The following is a 22,480-nucleotide window of genomic DNA, read 5'->3' as shown; positions in this document are numbered from 1 at the left end:
TTTATTATCTTCCTCTTTCCATCCCACATCACATGTTGCTTATTTTTCCAGCTGGACTCGATTGTGTTTGTGTAACACACCACTGGAGGGAGACAGAGGACACATCATCACACAGATGGCTCCTACAGGCCTGTTCCTCCGACTATACTCCTGTGAGTCTGAAACAAATACAGTCTTTTCACGAATAATCACAAACTTACTTCCTCCACGAACAGTGTGAACATATAAGACTGACAGACTGGTTTGCACTGCAGACACTCCTTTACTTTATAGATGTTTGTTTTGCATGTTGTAAATTCAGCTTGTAAAAGGTCATAAATCAAGTGTGTTTTTAAATTTGTTTGAATTTATTTTAAAGATGAATTGTATTATATGAGTCGAGTGTATAAATGAGCACAATGAGTTGCTGTGCAGACAGACCGAAAGAGGAAAGAGAGACACGCGTGTGAATAAACAGAGGAAGAGAAGAGCAAAAGAGGACAACAGAGACAGAGAAGAGTTAATCTTCTTTTGAACAAACTGAACAACTTCTGTATTTAGAGAAGCTGTGAGTGACGTGAGTTTGATAGCAGAGCAATAAAGACGAGAGACACAGAACAAAACACACAATAACACACACAGAGCAGAGAGAGAGAGAGAGAGAGAGAGAGACGCTGAGCGACACACCAAAAAAGGGCTGGAGCTGGAGGTTCTGCTGGCTGGAGAAACACACGGACACACAGACAGAAGAACAGCGACGGACAGACAGACAGACTGGGCTTCAGGAATCATGGAGCAGGGCTGCGGATGAGCCGGATGATCTCCACCGTGTCCACGGGCCCCGGGCCCACGGGGGCCGCTCGTGTGAACGAGCCCGACCAGAGCGCGGCGGGTCAAGCCAAGGGCCCCGTCAGCCTGCAGACGCTGCTGGACCTGCTGGTGGGAGTTTATCAGGAGTTCAGCTCGCCCGCTCTGATCAGAGAGAAACACGTGCAGCGCTTCCTGCAGTGGGGTCAGTACTTCATCTTCATCCTCTTCATCCTCAAGTGTGTGTGTGTGTGTGTTCAGACAGTCGGGGGCACAAGGTCATGGAGGTCATGTGATCACGAGACACATTCACTGGCTTTTAAAGAGACAGTTCACCCTATAATTAACATCCTGTCATTATTTACTCGCACTTTCATTCTATGAAATGAAGATTTTCAGTGTTTTCTAAATGTTTTTTCTTGGCTACACAACAGTTAAAGGAAAAACAATGCAAAAACATCATGGGAATGTTACAAAAAAATAACATTTAATGAGCAGCCTATGAATAATGTTTTAAGAGCAAATTGAAGACCATATACACTAACATTATTACATTGTTCAAAGTTAATGTTAGTTAAGTTCAATGTTAGTAAAATGTTAGCACAGAATCATTGTTCACGTTTTTTCTGAAACTGAAATTGAGAAATCCATGCATTAGCTGAAAACTGAATAAATAAGCAATATTTATTGCTTATTTCTGGCTTATTTACATTTATAGGACATTATTTGGTTGAAATCTGGAATCTGAGGGTGCAAAAAAATCAAAATATTGAGAAAATCACCTTTAAAGTTGTCCATATTAAGTTCTTAGCAATGAGTATTACTAATCAAAAATTAAGTTTTGATATATTTACGGTAGGAAATGAACATGATCTTTACTTAATATCCTAATGTTTTTTGGCATAAAAGCAAAATCGATCATTTTGACCCATACGATGTATTGTTGGCTATTTCTGCAAATATACCTGTGATACTTAAGACCGGTTTTGTGCTCCAGGGTCACAACATACTACACAGACAAAAACTGAATTATGCCCTTAACATTTGCGTAAACAACATTTTTTAAAAACTTTAAAATGGACTTTTTGAACTTTTAGAGAACGTTCAGACATATTGTTTCCATAGCAAAATGTACTTGGATCATATTTTTGTTAGCTGGGATGTTTGAATATGCAAAAGTACTTGTACAAAGCTACTGTATGACTTTAAAAGACCTTTAAACCAGAACGTAAATCATCCTGACTGCTGTTCTACATACTTTAATGATGATGATTAGTCATTTGTGAAGCATTTGTTCCTGCTTTCTATCATAGTATGGAAAAGAGCAGCATGTGTTTGGAATGAAATGACAGAACTGATATTTTTAGGTGATCTGTCCCTTTAAGGGTCCCACACGTGTGTCGCAGTGGCATTAAAACGACGCTTTTAGAATTCAGTTGTTGCCACACAACAGAACATTCGCACACTCACACTTACGCACGCGCAGCAGCAGCAGCAGCAGCAGCAGGAGTGTGAGTGTGTGTTGTTGACACTCTTCTGGTCACACCCTACATGGCCACGAGAGACAGACAGTCGTACGGAGGGACACACGGGCTGCTGGACGCAGATTTCCATTTAAGCTGCTGGCAGCCGATTCTCTGTTGATTCATGCGAGGGAAACAGCAAGACAGCAGGAAGGGAGTGAGCACATCCATACCGAACTTTCAGCGTCAGCCGTAAAACAGGGCATGACACAGGACGTGACGCCACATGTGAAAGCTCATAGAGCAACAGGTGTGAAGTTTATTATTCACACTCACATCCTGGCAGAGCCGGCGAAAACAGAGTTATTTGTTTGACAGAGGATTATTAAAATACTGCGCTCTAATCATATCTATGAAAATGGAAACAAATTTAAACCACAGAACGATCAGACGGCACAGATAATGCAAATCCTGCCGCCCAGTGTTGTGTTCTGTATGTTATGTATGTATTCTAGCAAGTTAAAGGGACAGTTCATTCAAAAATCATTGTTGTGTCATCATTTACTCCCCCTCATGTTGTTACAAATCTGTTTGATTACTTTCAGCCGATGATCTGAAAGTATTTCGGGAAAGAATTTCAGGAACCAAACAAATGTTTGGCTACACACATTATTCAAAATATCTTCTTTTGTATTCAACAGAAGAAAGAAACTCATACAAGTTTGATCATTTTTGGGTGTACTGTCCCTTTAAGGGAGATGCTGCATTTACACAATATTCATTTGTTTGTTCACTAAGTGAAAAAGTTCTTCCCATCTAATACAAATGTTTTCAGAATGATTTGCAAATGTATCATTTTGCAAACATTATGGGAACATTACTGTAAAAGGTTCATTCTAAAATGAACATTCTGAAACAATTAGTATAGTAAATTAAAAAAAAAAAGCTGTTAGATGAACATCCAATTTAAACGTTTCAGAAAAAAATCCATGAACAATGTATAATAATGTTTTTGTGCTAACTTTTTGAGAACATCATTAAAGACCAGAAAACTTTGAACTTTGAACATTCTATTAACATTACTGGAAGAACATTTATTCATAACTTTGAGAGAACCTTGTCAGAACATTCTGAGAATGTTCTCTGTTAGCTGTGTTACAGAGCAAAGATACCTGCATTGTTTTAAAAGTTTGTTCAGACACTACAGTCAAAAGGGTTTTTTAAAGAAGTCTTTTTTGCTCACCAAGCCTGCATTTATTTGATCCAAACTCCAGCAAAGGCAGTAATATTGCGAAATATTTTTACTGTTTAAAATAACTGCTTTTAATTTTAATATGTGTTAAACTGTAATTTATTTCAGTGATGCGCAGCTGAATTTTCAGCATCATTACTCCAGTGTCACATGATCCTTCAGAAATCATTCTAATATGCTGATTTGCTGCTCAACGAACATTTCTGATTATTTTTATTATCGATATTTAAAACTGCTGAGTACATTTTTTCACACTGTAAAAACAAATAGTTGAGAAAACTTTAAAAAGTAAGGCAACTTGATGCAGTAAGACTCTTGAGTTCTCTCAACAATAGTTTTTTAGTTTTTCTCAGTAAAGATACTTTGTTTAACCAACATAAATGTGTTTGTTTATGCTAATAGAAAAAGTCTTGTCACATCATCTGAAACAACAATTACCGTCGTTGAGGTCATTTATTTTTTATGCATCAGTTTTTTGTTTATTTACAAATGACAAAAAGTGGATTGTTATAGAAACCTTAATGGATAACTTAATATGTAGACAACATTGTCTTTGTTTGTAAAACTTCTTACAAGACTAAGATCTCTAGCAAACAGATGTAAGTGGTTGAACATACTCTAGGCCTCAAAACTAGACACACAAACCTCAAGAACGTTTGCAATCAACAAATGTTAAAAAGATGTGCTCTTCACATCACAAATAACTATCATTAATGACAAAACAAAACAAAAAAATGAAGTCAGCAAAAACCAAAACAATAATCCTATAACAGTAACTGTATAATTTATTCATGCTGCAATGCATGCTGGGAACTCACAAAGCCTTAACATTTCCACAATATGAAATTCTTTGTTCAGACAACTGTGTTTGACTAGTGGGGACAACATTTGGGGCAATTTTGTTGGTCTGACAAGGGTTTTTATGTTGTTTTTTTAGTATTTGAGAATCAAAATGTTTCGTTAACTGGAAAATATGCATTTGCATTTTTTACAGTGCAGGATTCTTTGATGAATAGAAAGATCCAAATATCAGCATTCGTCTAAAATAAAAAGCTTCTGTAACATTATACACTACACCATTCAAAAATCTTGGAGTCAGTGTAATTTTTTTATTTTTTTGAGAAAGAAATTATAGAAATTAACACTTTTTTTAGCAAGAATGCTTTAAATTGATCAAAAGTGATGATAAAGACATTTATAATGTTACAAAATATTTCTATTTCAGATAAATGCTGTTCTTATGAACTCTCTATTCATCAAATAAATCTGAAAAATTCTACTCTAGAAAAAATTCCAAAAATTCAGCTGTTTTCAACATAATAATAATAAATGTTTTTTGAGCAGAAGATCAGAGTATCAGAATGATTTCTGAAGGATCATGTGACACTGAAGACTGGAGTAATGATGCTGAAAATTCAGCTGCGCATCACAGAAATAAATTACATTTTTAAATTTATTCAAATAGAAAACAGTTATTTTAAATAGTAAAAATATTTCAAAACTTTACTGTTATTGCTGAACTTTCGATCAAATAAATGCAGGCTTGGTGAGCAGAAGAGAAGTGTTTTTAATATTAAAAAGTTCTATTTTTGGCAAAAACTAAAATGAGTAAGTCTCAGGCTGATACCCTCTCCGAAGCCGAATCAAATGATTCATGAACTCGCTCTGAAGTTCCAATCTAAATCAAGTGATTCACTAACCCATGCCGAAGTCCTAATTTGAATCAAATGATTCGTGATATGCACTCGGAAGTTCTGATCTGAATCAAATGATTTGCGAACCTGTTTGATGCTAAAAATTCAGCTTTGAATTCACAGGAATAAATTACATTTTTAAATTTATTCATATAGTAAAAATATTTCAAAATTGTACTGTTTTTGCTGTCTTTTGGATCAAATAATTTCAGGCTTGGTGAGCAGAAGAGACGTCTTTGAAAAACATTAAAAATCTTACTGTTCAAAAACATTTCACTGGTAGTGTAAGTGATAACCAACAAATGCACAAAGATGAGAAATCACAACACAACAAATGACTAGCAATAATGAAAACACAACAATAAAACTTTTAAGTCAGAAAACAGGAACCACATTATTCAGTCATGCTAAGAACTTAGTTGTTTTTGAATAGATGGAGCATCTGGGAGATTCTGCAGTTCTAAAACTGTTTTGTTATGTAGTTATATATAGTTTTTATGTAGATATGTAGTTATTCATGATCCCTGTTTTGACACAAAAGGCCCTTAAGCTGAAAATATGTATTTGCTTAAGAGGATTCAGATGGTTTGGGTGCAGAAGCTCTGAGAACAGAGAAGAGCCTGTTGCCTGTATGGCTGATAATAACTGGGTCACTGGTGTTTAGAAGCAGCATGCAGTGTTTACAGTCCTGCAGTGAAGCACTGGTACATGCACACCTCCACACCTCCACAGCGCCATCAGAGTGAGTCTGTCCAGTTCCAGTTCATCCTGCTGTTGCTGCTGTCACATGCCTTTGTGCTGGAAATGTGGAAAGTTCTGTGCAGTAAAACAGTTTACGCTGTTGCCTTGGTCTCGTTCACATTCCTGCACCCACGAGAGCGGCTCCAATCCAAGACTGGAAAACTTGCCTTAAAAAAGTCTCAAACATGAGCGCGCTATTCTTAGATTCTTCTGTTCTATTTCTGCGCCGCGCGCTCTTAAAGGGGAACGGGCTGGAAATGTGGACAGACGGGCATGAGGCGAGTTCATGTGACGACACTGTTAGTGTCTTCAGCTGCCAGACACTTTGACTGAAAGTGCAATCAAAATAATCGTAATAACAATATACTAAATTTGATATAGCCCCTTAAGATCCTTCTCAAATGTTTTACATAATAAAACAACCTTAACAATACAAACAAAAAGTATACATCATAAAACAGGCCTAAATGACAATGCATTTAAAAAGATATATAAAAATATAAATGCCAGCGCTGCATTAAGGCCCATTCAGACCAAGAACGATAACTATAACCAGCGTTGGGGATAACGCATTACAAGTAACGAGAGTTATGTAATCAGATTACATTTTTCAAGTAACTAAGTAATGCACTGCTTTTTAATTTACAAGAAACTTTTTCAAATTAGTATGCCAGTTACATTATTTTTCCTATTTATCAATTGAAAGCTCTCCTGTCTCCATGTTGAGAGAAATAGGGAGTAAGATGTTGCTTTAGTTCTAGAATAAATGTGTTTTTTTTTTCAAAATCAATAAAACCAGTTAAATGCAAGTCAGAATATGATGCAAACCTGCAATAATTAAATATGTTAAATAATACAGATATATTTTATGTATTTAATCCCAGTTTATTAACCAATGTCTTTGCTGCTGATCTTCGATGATCCAACCATATTAATTAAGCAAAAATTATGAACATTTGTTCTTCTTTTTTTTATTGCTGAAAGGTGTTGAACTTCTGTCTTCTGCATTCTACTGTACAGACGTGAATGTACTTTTCCTTCAGCCTGAGGCTTTTGGTGTGAAAGGGCTTTTACATTTGCCAAAAATAGAACTTTTTATAGTAAAGCAAACAAGCAAGTCCTGCCCAGATATAGAAAGTAACGCAAAAGAAATGTAATGCATTACGTTCCATAAAAAGTAACTAAGTAACATAATTAGTTACTTTTTTAGGGAGTAACACCAAATTGTAATGCATTAGTTTTAAAAGTAACTTTCCCCAGCACTGACTATAACAATGACTATATTAGCGTTCACATCGGCAGATGATGACGTTGTGATTATTATAAGCTCTACCTCTGTCCCTTTGTTGTGTCAGCTCTTTAAAGCAAGATGAATTCTGATTGGCTGTCACTGTCAAAACAAATCACAATGAAAGTGATTCCAACAAGGTCATTCCTCTGTGTTGTCATTGTTAGTTGTGGTGTGAACTCAACTGAATTTTTATATATATAACTGAAAATTATAGCTATTGTTATCACTATTGCTACAGTTATAATTATTGTTATTGTTATGATAATAGTTACCTTTATAGCTATAGATATTGTCATAGTATTGGGGAAAGTTACGTTTAAAACTAATGTGTTACAGTGTTGCATTAACTCACATAAAAAGTAACTAATCGTGTTACTTAGTAACTTTTTATGGAAAGTAATGTATCATGTTACTTTGTGTTACTTTTTCTCATCTGGGCTGGGCTTGCTTGTTTGTTTTTAATATAAAAAGTTCTATTTTTGGCAAATGTATATAGTGTAGATGTAAATAGTAGTGTTGTGTGACGTTCTCTTTCCTCCAATCGCAGCGGAGCCTCTGGTGAGACAGGTGAGGAAGACTCGGATAAGCAGGGATGACTTTGACATCTTGAAGGTGATCGGCCGAGGAACCTTCAGCGAGGTGAGAGAGTTTTGTGCTGGTTTTGGTATAAGGCGGATGATTATGAATATTGACTGAGCTGTAAATGCACAGGTGGCTCTGGCCCGCATGCGTAACACACATCAGGTTTACGCGCTGAAGATCATGAACAAGTGGAACATACTGAAGCGTGGAGAGGTAAACAACACAAACTAGTGTTTATCTTCTCTAAAAGCACTTAGCTGAGCAAAATATGTTTTAAGAACGTTTTGTTGACGTTCCTGTTCCGTTACTTTTGAATGTTTGTTAATATTACTGGAAGAATGTTTGTTCATAACGTTTAGACAACCTTGCCAGAACATTAGCCAAAGTTCTGAGAACATTCCCGGTTAGCTGGTTTGAATTATACTGGAGTGTTAATGGAGTGCTGTGTGCGTTCAGACGGCATGTTATCAGGAGGAGCGGGAGGTTCTGCTGAAAGGAGACCGGCGATGGATCACTCAACTACATTACGCTTTCCAGGACGACAATTATCTTGTACGTGTCACTTCACACAGCCATTTCACTGATTCATGAGACACAAGGCAAAACACCGGCGTTTCCACTTTGAAAACTTATGACATTATATGATCACTCAAGCCCCTGAAACCACATGACCTCAGATTATAATTCAATACTCTACCTACAGTGTTTATTTAATGTTTAATAACACTGTGCAAGAAAGATGTAGGTAACTGTCACTTTGCCTGTTTAGCCAAACTCTTTATAAAAACATGCAAAACAATTTTTTACCTCCCCGATTCTTTGACTACTCAAAAGAGAAAATAAGTTCCGATCTAAAGTGATTCGATATACGCGCTCCGAACTCCCGATTCGAATCAAATGATTCGCGAACCCGCTCTCAACTCCCGATTCAAAGCAAATGATTCGCGAACCCTCTCCGAACTCCCGATTCGAAGCAAATGATTCGCGAACCCGCACCGAACTCCAGATTCAAAGCAAATGATTCGCGAACCCGCTCTGAACTTCCGATCCGAAGCAAATGATTCGCGAACCCCCTCCGAACTCCCGATCCGAAGCAAATGATTCGCGAACCCGCTCTGAACTCCCGATCCGAAGCAAATGATTCGCGAACCCGCTCCGAACTCCCGATCTGAAGCAAATGATTCGCGAACCCGCTCCGAACTCCCGATCCGAAGCAAATGATTCGCGAACCCGCTCCGAACTCCCGATCCGAATCAAATGATTCGCAAACCCGCTCCGAACTCCCGATCCGAATCAAATGATTCGCGAACCTGCGCCGAACTCCCGATCCGAAGCAAATGATTCGCGAACCCCCTCCGAACTCCCGATCCGAAGCAAATGATTCGCGAACCCCCTCCGAACTCCCGATCCGAAGCAAATGATTCGCGAACTCGTTCGAACTCCCGATTCGAATCAAATGATTCGCGAACCCGCTCCGAACTCCCGATCCGAAGCAAATGATTCGCGAACTCGTTCGAACTCCCGATTCGAATCAAATGATTCGCGAACCCGCTCCAAACTCCCGATCCGAAGCAAATGATTCGCGAACCCCCTCCGAACTCCCGATTCGAATCAAATGATTAGCGAACCCGCTCCGAACTCCCGATCCGAATCAAATGATTCGCGAACCCGCTCTCAACTCCCGATTCAAAGCAAATGATTCGCGAACCCGCTCCGAACTCCCGATCCGAAGCAAATGATTCGCGAACCCGCGCCGAACTCCCGATCCGAAGCAAATGATTCGCGAACCCGCTCCGAACTCTCGATCTTAATCAAATGATTCGCGAACCCGCTCCGAACTCCCGATCTGAAGCAAATGATTCGCGAACCCGCGCCGAACTCCCGATCCAAAGCAAACAATGATTCGCGAACCCGCTCCGAAAACCCGATCCGAAGCAACGGATTCCAATCTAAATCCAATGATTTTTAAAATCATTACAAGCAATGTCGAAATTCGAAAATAAATGCCTCATTTGAATTATTTTTTGTTAGTAAATCGATTAAACTGAAAGTCACGAGTTTGAATCAATCGGAGCGGTTCCCGCGTAAATGACTCACTCAACTGAATCAGTTTACCTCGGCTTTTCGCGCCTTACGTCATGTTTACACGACGCTGTCAGTACTACTACTGGCTTTTCTCGCTAGTTTTATGACATTAACTTAAATAAGTAAAAAGTATAATGTTTACAAATAAAATGTTAATATTTATATTCCGAAGATAGCTGCTTTTCACGTCGAAGATGTCCAACACAAATCTACAAACACATTCGGGTGAGGTAACTGCTAACTTTAGTGAAAAGGCCCGTTCGGACGACGTTTCTTTATTTAAACGTTTCCTACAGCGTTCTACTATCTGTATTTTCTCTCAAAATGTAATACTTGCATGTTTATTGTTAGTATTCTAAAAACGTGAAATGTCTAGTTTTTTTCTTGTCGTGATAGTTATTTAAAGGTTGCAAAAAAGTTTCTTGGATCGTTTATCAAGATAAAATGAACGTTCCGAGTATTAATGTCAACTTGAGGACATGAAAAATATGAATAAAGTCATAAGAACGTTCCGTACACATAAGAACGTTTTGTTCTACGTTTTTATGTAACTTTAAAAAAACTAAAAGGTTTGAGAACTTTTCTTGTTGACTGAGTAAAGTGACAAACAAATGTGAAAATGTCAAACGAGAGAAACAGATGCACACAAAACAGGTCAAATGTGTTGAAAAGATTCATTCAAAGTGATTCCTTGATTCAGTTGTGTGTTGTGTTTTGTCCCAGTTCTCATGAATCAGTGCTCTGGTGTTTGTCAGATGTTTGGTTCTGTCTGTTTATCTGTTCATTCTGGTTTATGAGTGTTTCTCCTCTTCTGCTCTGCAGTATTTGGTCATGGATTACTATGTCGGTGGAGATCTGCTGACTTTGCTGAGTAAGTTTGGTGATCGTATCCCGGAGGACATGGCTCAGTTCTACTTGGCTGAGATGGTGATGGCCATCGATTCGGTCCACAGACTCGGTTATGTGCACAGGTATCAGTAACCCTAACCCTAACTGAATAGTTCACCTTAACTTTATGTCGTCAGACAAAGGATGAGCGAATGTTTGTTGTCTGCTCGCTTCCTGTAGAGACATAAAGCCTGACAACATCCTGCTGACGGCGGACGGTCACGTGCGATTGGGTGATTTCGGCTCCTGTCTGCGTCTGGAGGATGACGGACTGGTGATGTTTGTGTGATGTCAGACGTAAGAATGTATTCGGTCATGTGCGATTGGCCCGCTGTGCTCACATGTACATGTGTTTGTGTATATTGTCAGGTCCACTCGTCGCTGGCCGTCGGGACTCCAGACTATCTGTCTCCAGAGATCCTGCGGGCGGTGGAAGGCAGCGGCGGATACGGCTCTGACTGCGATTGGTGGGCTCTGGGCGTCTGCGCGTACGAGATGCTGCTGGGAACCACACCCTTCTACGCCGAGTCCATCTCTGAGACCTACGCCAAAATCATACACTTTAAGGTAAAGGAGCGCTGCTTGAGGACGCTAGTGTTTTTTTCCAAATAAGTAATGCAGTACTTTAGTTTAAAAAACCACTACAGTTAAACATCACATTTGTTTGTTTATTGCTCAAATAAAAGTGTTATTGTTATCCATTTAGTTTTTGGTAGCAAACCCAGCCTACGTGAGGAAAAAGTACACTACCAGTTAAAAGTTTTTGAACAGTAAGATTTTTTTAATTGTTTTTTTTTAAAGAATTCTCTTCTGCTCACCAAGCCTGCATTTATTTGATCCGAAGTACAGCAAAAGCAGTAATATTGTGAAATATTTTTACTATTTAAAAATAACTGCTTTTTGTTTGAATATGTGTTTAAATGTAATTCATTTCTGTGATGCGCAGCTGAATTTTCAGTATCGTTACTCCAGTCTTTAGTGTCACATGATCCTTCAGAAATCATTCTAATATACTGATTTGCCACTCAAACATTTCTTCTTTTTCTTCTTATTATCAATATTTAAAACAGTTGAGTACATTCTTTTCAGGATGCTTTGATGATTAGAAAGATCCAAAGATCAGCATTTATCTGAAATAAAAAGCTTTATACACAATACCATTCAAAAGCTTGGAGTTAGTACAATTTAGTTTTTTTGGGGTAAAGAAATTAATACTTTTATTTAGTGAGGATCCATTAAATTTATGATAAAGACATTTATAATGTTATAAAAGATTTCTATTTCAGATAAATTCTGTTCTTCTGAACCTTCTATTCATCAAATAAACCTGAAAAAATTCTACTCAGCTGTTTTCAACATAATAATAATAATAATAAAGTATGTTTTTTGAGCAGCAAATCAGCATATTATAATGATTTCTGAAGAATCGTGTGACACTTATTAAAATTACAGGAATAAATTACAATTTAAAATATATTCAAATAGAAAACTGTTATTTTAAATAGTAAAAATATTTCAAAATTGTTATGTTTTGCTGTACTTTGGATCAAATAAATGCAGGCTTAGTGAAAAGAGACTTCTTTTAAAAAAAACATTAAAAACCTTACTGTCCAAAAGCTTTTGACTGGTAGAGTAACTCAAAAGTAATGTAACACATTGCTTTCCTTAAAATGTAACTAAGTAACACAATTAGTTACTTTTTTAGGGAGTAACACAATATTGTAATGCACTTTTAAAAGTAACTTTCCCCAGCACTTCTCAAAATAATAATAATAATATAATTATTGAAGGAATATCATACAGCCAAGATATTTTTACATCTGTGTCTTAATTTAAGTTCTGCTGTGCAGCATCTTATTTGACAACAAATAAAAGTGCATTGTGTTGTTGTAAATTAATTATTATTTTTTCATTGAATTCCATTATAAAAGATTGATTAAACGGTTAAAGTTTTAATAAATTATTTCAGTAGACACCGTTTTTGGTTCTAAATTTGTATTAAATCATAAAACAGAATCCAGAAAAATATAAAATACAAAACACAAAATTTAGGGGGGAAAAGGGTTTCATGGGGCTCTAAATTAAACGCAGCTACTCACTGTGAACAAACGAGTTTTTTGTAACATTGGTAGCACATGTAAACAATGTGTCAAAGTGAATATAAAACAGCAAGTTATGTTTACATTCATTCTCAATATCTAACAAATATATGGAAAGCATTTCCTTCCCCATTAATGGTAAATGAATATCATGTTAAATATCAGTATCTTGTGATATGGAAAAAATATTGTGCTATATTTGGATAATGCCACTAATGTCTTCTGTAGGGCTGCTTTAAAGGTTAAACTTGATACATTTTGCAACATTACCACTTTTTATTTTCTGCTTTGTTACTGTGAAGCTGCTTTGACACTATCAGTATTGTATAAACCGCTACAGAAATAAAAGTGAGTTGACTTCACAGAGGAAAGTGGTTTATTCATGACCACTAATGGAAAAACAGACTCTTCCTTGATCATTTCAAACGAGTTCATTATAGGAAAAAAACACGCTGTATGTTTGAGCTTCCTCTTCAGTGAAAAAAGTGAAACTAAACAGCAAAAACGACTGTTGACGTCATGAAGTTAAAGGTGAGCGTCCACATTTACATGTCAGTGACAGCTGGAGTCCGGTTGGGGAAGCAGTGAGAAGGAAGTTGGACAAATGCTATTATTCCCAAACAGCAGGAGATAATGCTCACTAAAACCTAAATGATGTCTGTTTTTGATAAACAGGACAATAGAAATGTTCCTGTAGCTCGTACAGTAGAGCACAGCATGGAAATATATGTTATTAAACATGTATACAGTATCTTCAATTCAATACAGCTTATATTTACTGTGATCTGTCTAATGTAGGGCCCTATGAAACCCCAAATTCCATTTATTTATTTATTTTTTCAAATTCTGTGTTTTCAGTTCAAACTTTCCTGGATTGTGTTCTAATAGTTTTAAATAAATTTCGACATTCAAAAACCATGTCTAATCAATGGAAAACTTTAACAATTTAATCATTTTTAAAATTGTAACAATAATAGTGCTTTGTTTTTCTGTTTTAATATTTCTGGGTTCTGCGTTTTATGATTTCATACAGATTTACTAACAAAAACAATCAATGGCAATCAAATTAATGTATAAAACTTTAACAATGTAATTCTAAATCTTTTAAAAGGTGGTTAAATTAATTTATACAATTTCAACAATTTAATTCATCCTTTTAAATGTAATCAAATGAAATTTGAACAATTCCTATAATTTTTTTAACAATGTAATTCTAAATGTAATTCTAAATCTTTTTAGAAATGTAAAGAATGTAATTCAATGTAATTCTAAATCTTTTAAAAGGCGGTTAAATTAATTTATACAATTTCAACAATTTAATTCATCCTTTAAAATGTAATCAAATGAAATTTGAACAATTCCTATAATTTTTTTTTTTGGCAAAGTCATGCGCAGCAAAAGTTTTCTGTTTAAATTAAAACTTGGATGAAAAGTTGTGTGATTTTTATGTGATATTTTAATTTTCTACATAATTATTATTTTGAGAAATACATTTTAGTATACAGTAGTAATATATTTCTGCTGTATTTTCTATAAGTTGTAGCAATAATAATGCATTATTTTTCAGAAATTCTGTTTTATCTGTTTTAATATTTCTGGGTTTTGTGTTTTATTATCAAATTTACTATTAAAATCACAAAACCTTAATAATGTAATTAATGTTTTAAAAAGTGGTTAATTGAAACAATTTAAACAATGTTATTCATCGTTTAATATGTGTGTATGAATAAAAGTTCAATAATTCTTCTAAATCTTTTAAAAGGCGGTTAAATTAATTTATACAGTTTTAACAATTTAATTAATCCTTTAAAATGAAATCAAATGAAATTTGAATTCAAAAAGCATGTCTAATCAATTGAATTCTCAACAATACTGCATTATTTTTCAGACATTCTGTTTTAATATTGCTGGGTTCTGTGTTTTATGATTTCATACAAATTTTCTATCAAAAACAAAAAACGTTTTTTTGTAATTAATCTTTTAAAAAGATGTTAATTTATACAATTTTAACAATTTAATTAATCACATGAAATTTTAACAATTCCTATAATTTTTTAGACACAGTCATGCACAACAGAAGTTTGCTGTTTAAATTAAAACATGGATAAAAATTTTTGTGATTTTTGCATTTATTTTTTGAGAAATACAGTTCAGTATATATTAGTAATAATATATTTCTGACATGTTTTCTTCAAGTTAATGTAAACTTTTTTGTTGGGCTGTGGTGAAGAGGTTTTGCTAAATTATTATTTATTATTAATACTATTTAGTATTTGTATTTGTCCACATGTGTGAGTATAGATGACGCGAGCGTTGAGTGTGTATTTCTGTCTGAACAGGACTATTTTGAGTTTCCTCCAGAGTCGGAGGTGTCCGAGGAGGCGCGTTCGCTCATCAGCGCTCTGATCTGCGACAGGAGCGAGAGGTTGGGCGCGCGAGGCTCCGGGGACTTCAGAAAACACCCGTTCTTCAGGGGTTTGGACTGGAGCTCCCTTCATCTCCTCCCTCCTCCGTACCGCCCCGACGTCTCCGACGCCACAGACACCTCCAACTTTGACGTGCTGGACGACAGTCTGAGCGACATGGTACTGATCCGTCAGATCCTTCGCAGAGATGCTGAATGTCAGCGTGATCTGACTCCTTGTGCTCTTGTGTTCAGGAGACCCTGAGTGACCTGATGGATCGAGCACCGGTTGGACTTCATCTGGCGTTTGTGGGCTATTCTTACACAGCCACCAGGTTAGTGACTCGTCATCGGCAGCGTTATTGTTGAGCGCAGCCGTAATGTGTTCTGACGCTGCTGTGTCGTGCAGAGAGACGGGAGCGCTGGACCGCAGCAGGAACATCATGATGGAGATCAACCAGCAGCAGATCAGAGATCAGCTCCACCTGCAGGGAAAACCGGTACCATGAACACCTCAATCTCTCATACAGGACCCTGTGGTCGATTAATCATGCAATTCATTCAATTATCCTTTTTGATTGCTAAAAATAATTGAACCATTTAAACAGAACTCAGAAAAATGAAAAACAAACAAACAGAAGTTTGGTAAATAAATAAAACCGATTTCATAAGGACTTGCTCATGTTCTTGATGTCCATTAGTAATCTCCATCTATCAGCAGTCTGTGCAGCAGAACCAGATGTGGCGGCTCAAAGAATCCATCACTGCTGAGCTGACGGCACTTCCTGAACTTCCTGCTGAACACAACAAACCCCAGCCAATCAGCAGCAGCGCAGAGACGGAGCAGAGCGACGTTCACGAGCTGCAGAGGTACATCAACTTACACTCAGCTATTAGAAAATAGATTCAATTATATTTCAGTATTTAATGAAAATAATTTCATACATGTGTATATGGAATATGTACACACACATATATGGGTCAAAGACATTGTCCACATCAAAATTTACAAAACTGATTTCATGTCCATAGAAAGCACATTAAATGTAAGTAAAGTGTCTACTTTTAAGGTTTTAAATGTGTCAAAATTTGGTTGAAATAATGTTGCATTGTCATTCAGTGTAACACAATATTTATGTCAAAATTCAAACAACATGCTTATTCTGACTTGTGCATATTAAAATATATAAAAGAATAAGGGAGCATATTACATTTTATTGTGTTTTAAATGAGTCAGAAATTCTTACTGACAAACTGGCAAAACCTAGGATAGTGGCAAACTTTAAAAATTTAGAATTACAACTAATTAGTGTTTGGGCTGATCTTTTAATATGTCATAAATTGATTTTTGTTGTAAATATGCCTGACAAGATTGTTACACCGAATGGCATTTTAGTGGGTGTCTTCTGTAAATTAGAGAAAATGTATGACATTTATTTTTTGCTCAGAAAAACAAAAATGCAAATAAAAATTAAACAGTAAACTAAAAAAAAATTACACTTCAAATTACACTTCAAAAAACAGGGTTTCTGCAATTCCTTAAAAAGTCTTAAAGGGGTCATCGGATGCTAAGCTCACTTTTACATGTTGTTTGAACATTAATGTGTGTTGTCAGTGTGTGTACAAATCTACCCTATAATGAAAAAAAACCATGCAGTGTTTTTTAATTAATCTGTAAAAATAATATCCCCTTTTTCAAATCGAGTCATTCTCAGATGCCTGTCGTTGTGGGGTTACACCAACAGAGGCCACTCCCACAATAGTTGATTGACATGAGCGTCTTACCTCAGATCAGCTGTAACAGTCCGCCCTCTTTGTTTCGATGCCAGAGCAGGGATGTAAGTTAGACAAGAATATCTCTGATTGAGCGATTGAGGTGTTGTGTTGCTGGATGTAATAATGAACATAGTGGTCGTCATTTACTCCCGACATCTGAGCCGCTGAAGATGCAGTGGATTACGTTTGATTGTGAAGGGAATGCGCCTCCCGATCTACATATATCCGTCTATGTTCACGCGAATCATTCGTGATCCAGCTTCACTTACAGCAGAAGTGAGTATAAGGGGTTTTTTTATGAATCTTTACGATCACCTTTCCTAATAATGTGCTAGTTAGCAAGTTTAGCGGCTAAACGCAGCTAAATGTGCCTAAAGTAAACAGGCTCGTCACTCCACAGAGAGAAGAGAGGGGCGGGGCGAGCAGAGCTCATTAACATTTAAAGCAAAATCGACCAGAACAGGATGATTTTTGCAGAGCTGATTTTGGCAAGGTAAAAAGGGTGTTGTTTTACACAACTATTGAGAACTTTTAATCAAAGTATATTATAGACTTTTCGTTAAGACCCTGAAGAATCATATCAACTTGTGGAAAATGGGCATCCCATGACCCCTTTAAATTTAGTTGTATCAAATTTAAGGCCATAAAAAGTCTTAAATTGTACAAGAAAGTCTTAATTGTGATTTCAAGAGGTGTTAAATTTGGGGACGGAAAGACCAGAATTGCAATATGGCTAAATGTGACGGTTAAACTTTAAAAGGCTCTGATTTCATTAAATAAATCCGATGTTTCAATGTCAGGTGCTGCTCTGCTTTGTGTACAGACGTTACTAGGAAAGTTATTTTATTTTTTTTACCAGAAATCAACCCATGTTTTTATGCTGCAAACACGCAGAGCTTTAAATGTGAACTGGTGGAACAATAAGAAGATAATGTCAAGTTTGAGATTTTGGGCTTTTTGGTTTTTCATAAAGTGTTTTTTCAGACTAGTGAAAAGAAAACATCCGAAAGACACTGTTTCTTTTATAGCACTTTATCTATTTTGTGTCAATAGATTTCAATTACAATCTATATTTTTAAAGGTGGTTTTTTCAAAATGAGTTTTTTCTCCTACACTGAGCCATAAATCTCCACTTCAGCAGCACTTACACACACCACACCAAACAGTTTTATTTCTGTCTATATCCTGAAGGTTTTTACAGGGGATTTCATATATAATTTGATTTTATCTCCCACAAAAAAATATATATATTGTTTTCTCCCTGTACTAAGTTGTTTCTGAATTTTGGAGTGACATAAATGAGATACCCTAAACTCCCTCTGTAAAAACATTTGACTGTAATATGTCAAAAAAATATGCCTTAATTCATATAATAATTAATTGATAATAATTGTTTAAATTATTTAATAATTAATACTTTTGATGCATCCATTTTCTTAAAAATGGTTTAAAGGCTGAAATGTAAAGTTGATCATGTCAAAAACTTTCTGTAACTGTATCTGAACTATAAATTATGCTTTTTACAGTCATTTAACAGTTTAATATGTTACTATAGACATTGGCCTACCCAGCTCATATGGTATTCATTTTATTTGTGCATGTCTTAAAAATTTGAGCTTTAAAATGTATCATTTTAGGTAGTTTTTATCAAGCTGATGTATAGATGAATAACAACTGAGCAGACTCTGGCTCCAAATAAATCACTACGGCACAGACTTGAGCTCCAAACAAATCACTGCTGTGCAGACTCAGACTCTAAATGACATCATCGGCTCAAGATCACAGCGACCATACTGGGATGTTTTGGCTTCACCTTCCTATAGTGGAAGGAAGGATATATGAGATATATATGTGTGTGTGTGTCATGTGCTTTTACTGTTTTCCACTGTAAATGATATGGTAATTCATAGTTTTTACTACCAAAATGAAACATTTTGGATTAAACAGGTTCTTTCTTGTATATGGCATGTTAGTTAACCATTTAACTGTTTTTTTACTGTATTTTTTGTCTTTATGACATTTGTAGAGTGAACAGTAAATGTGTGTGCAGTAGTGTTGATGTGCTGCTAGTAAACACAGTGTTGCTGATGTTCTCCAGGCGTCTGCATAAAGCCGAACACAGGAACAGAGAACTCGAGCAGGAGATGAGCAGACTGAGAGAGGAGATCCTCCGACTGAGCGCCGACAGGAACCAAGGTCAGGAATGATCTGGAATTAGCATTACAGATGTCACGCTGACAGATCATTAGAACAATGTGTGTAATATTATCTGTACGGTGCGTTTGAAGCTCTGCCCTGAGAACAGTGAGAAATATCCAGTCCGGGAATAGAGAATGAGACACGACACACGAGATGCTCTCATCAACAGAACAACTGCAGGATCACATGACTGAGTCTGTCTTTAAGTTCACGCCTGACGATTGTTGAACAAATAATAACTGTGATTAACCATTTTGCTCATGTTACTTGAAGTGGAAAAATATCTTTAATTCTATGAAATACATATTTAAACCTTTAAAATATTTTTTATTAAAGGAGAAGTCCACTTCCAGAACAAACAATTTACTCACCCCCTTGTCATCCAAGATGTTCATGTCTTTCTGTCTTCAGTCGTAAAGAAATGATGGGTTTTGAGGAAAACATTTCAGGATTTTTCTCCATATAATGGACTCCATTGGTGCCCGATTTTGAACTTCCAAAATGTAGTTAAAATGCAGCTTCAAAGGCTCTAAACGATCTCAGCCGAGGAAGAAGGGTCTTATCTAGCGAAACGATCACTCATTTTTTTTGAAAAATAAACATTTTATACTTTTTAAGCACAAAAGCTTGTGTAGCACAGGCTCTGGGATGCGCGTTCACGACGCTACGTACTATTGAATCACGTCGAAAGGTCACGCGGAACTACAGACCCAGTGTTTACAAAGCGAACGCGCAAAGACTAAGAAAGTGCAAGTAAGTCAAACGCTGTCAAACAAAAAGGTACAACGATGTCCTCCTCTCAAATTGTAAGAGAAAATACGATGGAGTTTTTTGGCATACTCAGTACACCGACGATGAACTTAGACATGATTCGTAGTAGTGATGGGAAGTTCGGATCATTTTACCGACTCGGACCTTCTCTGAGTCTCGTTCAGCAAAATGAACGAATCTTTTTTCGAGTCATTTCGTTCATTTTAGCAAAATATAATTAAAATGTTACGTGTTACTTCGCTAACACATCTACTGCTTACACAAACGTTGATCACACTACAAACAAGACAAAACTGTAATGCTATAAGAAACAGAGAAGATTCATTCATTGTTTACCTGGGTCTTTAGTCTATGATTAGTTCACCTCACCTCTTATCTGACAGGTTTTCGGGTTTGAGTTGTTCGTTCATCACGTGACGCCCCATAAGATGAACGAACCACTCGAAACCCGAAGACTCGAAACAGGTGAACTAATTCCAGTACAGAACCTAATAGGATGTTGCGCATGCGACTGAACGAATCACTCCCTGAGACGACTCGTTCTTCCTGAGTCATATTGAAGATTTGTTCAAAATGAAAGAATCATTCAAGAACGACCCATCACTAGTTCGTAGCGTTGTGGATGCGCATCCCAGAGCCTGTGCTACACCAGCTTTTGTGCTGATGAGCAATTGTTTCACTAGATAAGACTCTTCTTCCTCGGCTGGGATCGTTTAGAGCCTTTGAAGCTGCATTTAAACTACATTTTGGAAGTTCAAAATCGGGGCACCAATGAAGTCCATTATATGGAGAAAAATGTTGAAATGTTTTCCTCAAAAACCATAATTTCTTTACAAGTGAAGACAGAAAGACATGAACATCTTGGATGACAAGGGGCTGAGTACATTATTTATAAATTGTTGTTCTGAAAGTGGACTTCTCTTTTAAATAAAAATATATATATATTATTTATTTATGATTATAAAATATAGTCCGGATAGTTCCGGTCCTTGATTCTGATTGGTTGAGCCGCAGTCAGAGCAGTTGTAAATTACTCTACAAACACACATCTTTGTTTGCATCTGTGTTGCTCTGCTACCACTTTGTTGCATCCACAACCATTTCTGAGGAACTACATTGTTTGGTGGAAGGATAATGTTTTTATTAATGTCATTACACTTTATTTGCTCTGTTTTATTTTCTGAAACCTTACTACGTATGTGGAATAACAGTAGGTACTCAGCTTCGCATTCTGCCTAACAATGTCCCTTAGCTATTATAAAATCACTGTAAACCAGCTTCTTGGGGCTTGTTGCTTTAATAGTTTATAGAAAATACTTTTAGTAATATTTGTTTCAGCAGTGTCTGGGCCCTATTATTAAACTTTATGATGATCAAGTTTTGAAGCTCTTATGTCCATATATATGTGAAGAGTTCAGAAGCAAAAGCAGCTAAAAGCCATCTCAGTCAAAAATGAGATAATGATAGTGAGTGAATGCTCCTGACACACTGTATATGTCCATCAAATACTTTTACTTCAAACTCACTAAATTCCAGCCTCAGCCCAATCAGAAGTACCAGTACTTACATAGAAACCTACACAAAGTAGCCAGAAACAAATGCTCATTTTAAAGAAAAACGTAAGGTGGATTTAGAGGCTTTTGCATCTGAACTCTTCAAATGTATATATATAGAGAGAGAAAGGGAGAGAGAGAGAGTTTATTTGCAAAAACAGATGATTCCAAGGTTCATACAAGGTGTTTGAATTTGAGTTTTTTAAATTTAAGGCCTGGAATTAAACCCTTGAAAATATCAATATTCCTGAAGAGGTACTTGAAAAGTACTTGAATTATTGAAAGACAATGTATCTATTAAATAAGTGTTTAATTTTTTTAATAAGCACAATTAATTTTTTTTTTTAACACAATTAAAAAAAATCATACTTTTTTTTTTTTATTTATTTTTTTTTTTTACAGTTAATGTCATAAAACTATCATCCTAAACCAGTAGTAGTACTGACAGTGACTGAAGACACAAAAAGAGGAACAGATGAACCCAATCAATTGAGTGAGTCATTTAAGCTGGAACCGCTCTGATTGATTCCAACTCGTGACTACTTTTCATTTTAAGTGATTTACTAGCAAAAGTCAGATCAAATTAGAAGAGTCATTCATTTTCGAATTTCAACATCGCTTGTAATGATTTTAAAAAACATTGTATCACAACATGATTCACTGTTTTGAAGTGCTCCAATCAGATTGCGTATCACAAATCATTTTATTTAGATCAGGACTTCAGAGCGGGTTCACAAATCATTTGATTTAGATCGGAACTGTGTGTATCGTGAATCATTTGATTCAAATCTGGTCTTCAAATCACTTGTTGCAAATCATTTGATTTAGATCAGGACTTTGCGTATCGCGACTCATTTGATTCAGATTGAAACTTTGGAGCAGGTTTGCCAATCTTT

At 36.1% G+C, this 22,480-nt stretch overlaps 1 protein-coding gene across 4 annotated transcripts in view; it reads left to right on the top strand.

Annotated features, from left to right (window-relative positions):
• The first annotated feature begins 144 nt into the window (after positions 1–144).
• Positions 145–22,480, top strand: part of LOC127171634 (myotonin-protein kinase) — a 30,353-nt gene continuing 8,017 nt past the window's right edge. For 2 of the 4 annotated variants that reach the window (XR_007828542.1, XM_051120397.1), the window contains exons 1-12: positions 148–991; positions 7,775–7,866; positions 7,939–8,022; positions 8,266–8,361; positions 10,717–10,865; positions 10,963–11,056; positions 11,152–11,349; positions 15,221–15,466; positions 15,541–15,620; positions 15,695–15,785; positions 16,004–16,155; positions 19,160–19,257. Coding sequence is in view for 3 of the 4 variants with exons in the window: in XM_051120397.1 (XP_050976354.1) it covers positions 787–991; positions 7,775–7,866; positions 7,939–8,022; positions 8,266–8,361; positions 10,717–10,865; positions 10,963–11,056; positions 11,152–11,349; positions 15,221–15,466; positions 15,541–15,620; positions 15,695–15,785; positions 16,004–16,155; positions 19,160–19,257 (1,585 nt within the window). In the remaining variant the exon portion in view is untranslated. Of the gene's footprint in view, positions 992–7,774; positions 7,867–7,938; positions 8,023–8,265; positions 8,362–10,716; positions 10,866–10,962; positions 11,057–11,151; positions 11,350–15,220; positions 15,467–15,540; positions 15,621–15,694; positions 15,786–16,003; positions 16,156–19,159; positions 19,258–22,480 lie in introns of all 4 variants that reach the window. The other 2 variants (XM_051120399.1, XM_051120398.1) reach the window with 2 other exon arrangements.

The sequence above is a fragment of the Labeo rohita genome, chromosome 10, assembly GCF_022985175.1.
Source record: "Labeo rohita strain BAU-BD-2019 chromosome 10, IGBB_LRoh.1.0, whole genome shotgun sequence".
Taxonomy (NCBI): Eukaryota; Metazoa; Chordata; class Actinopteri; order Cypriniformes; family Cyprinidae; genus Labeo; species Labeo rohita.
The sequence above is the reverse complement of the archived record's forward strand: the minus strand, read 5'-3'. Positions and strand labels throughout refer to the sequence as shown.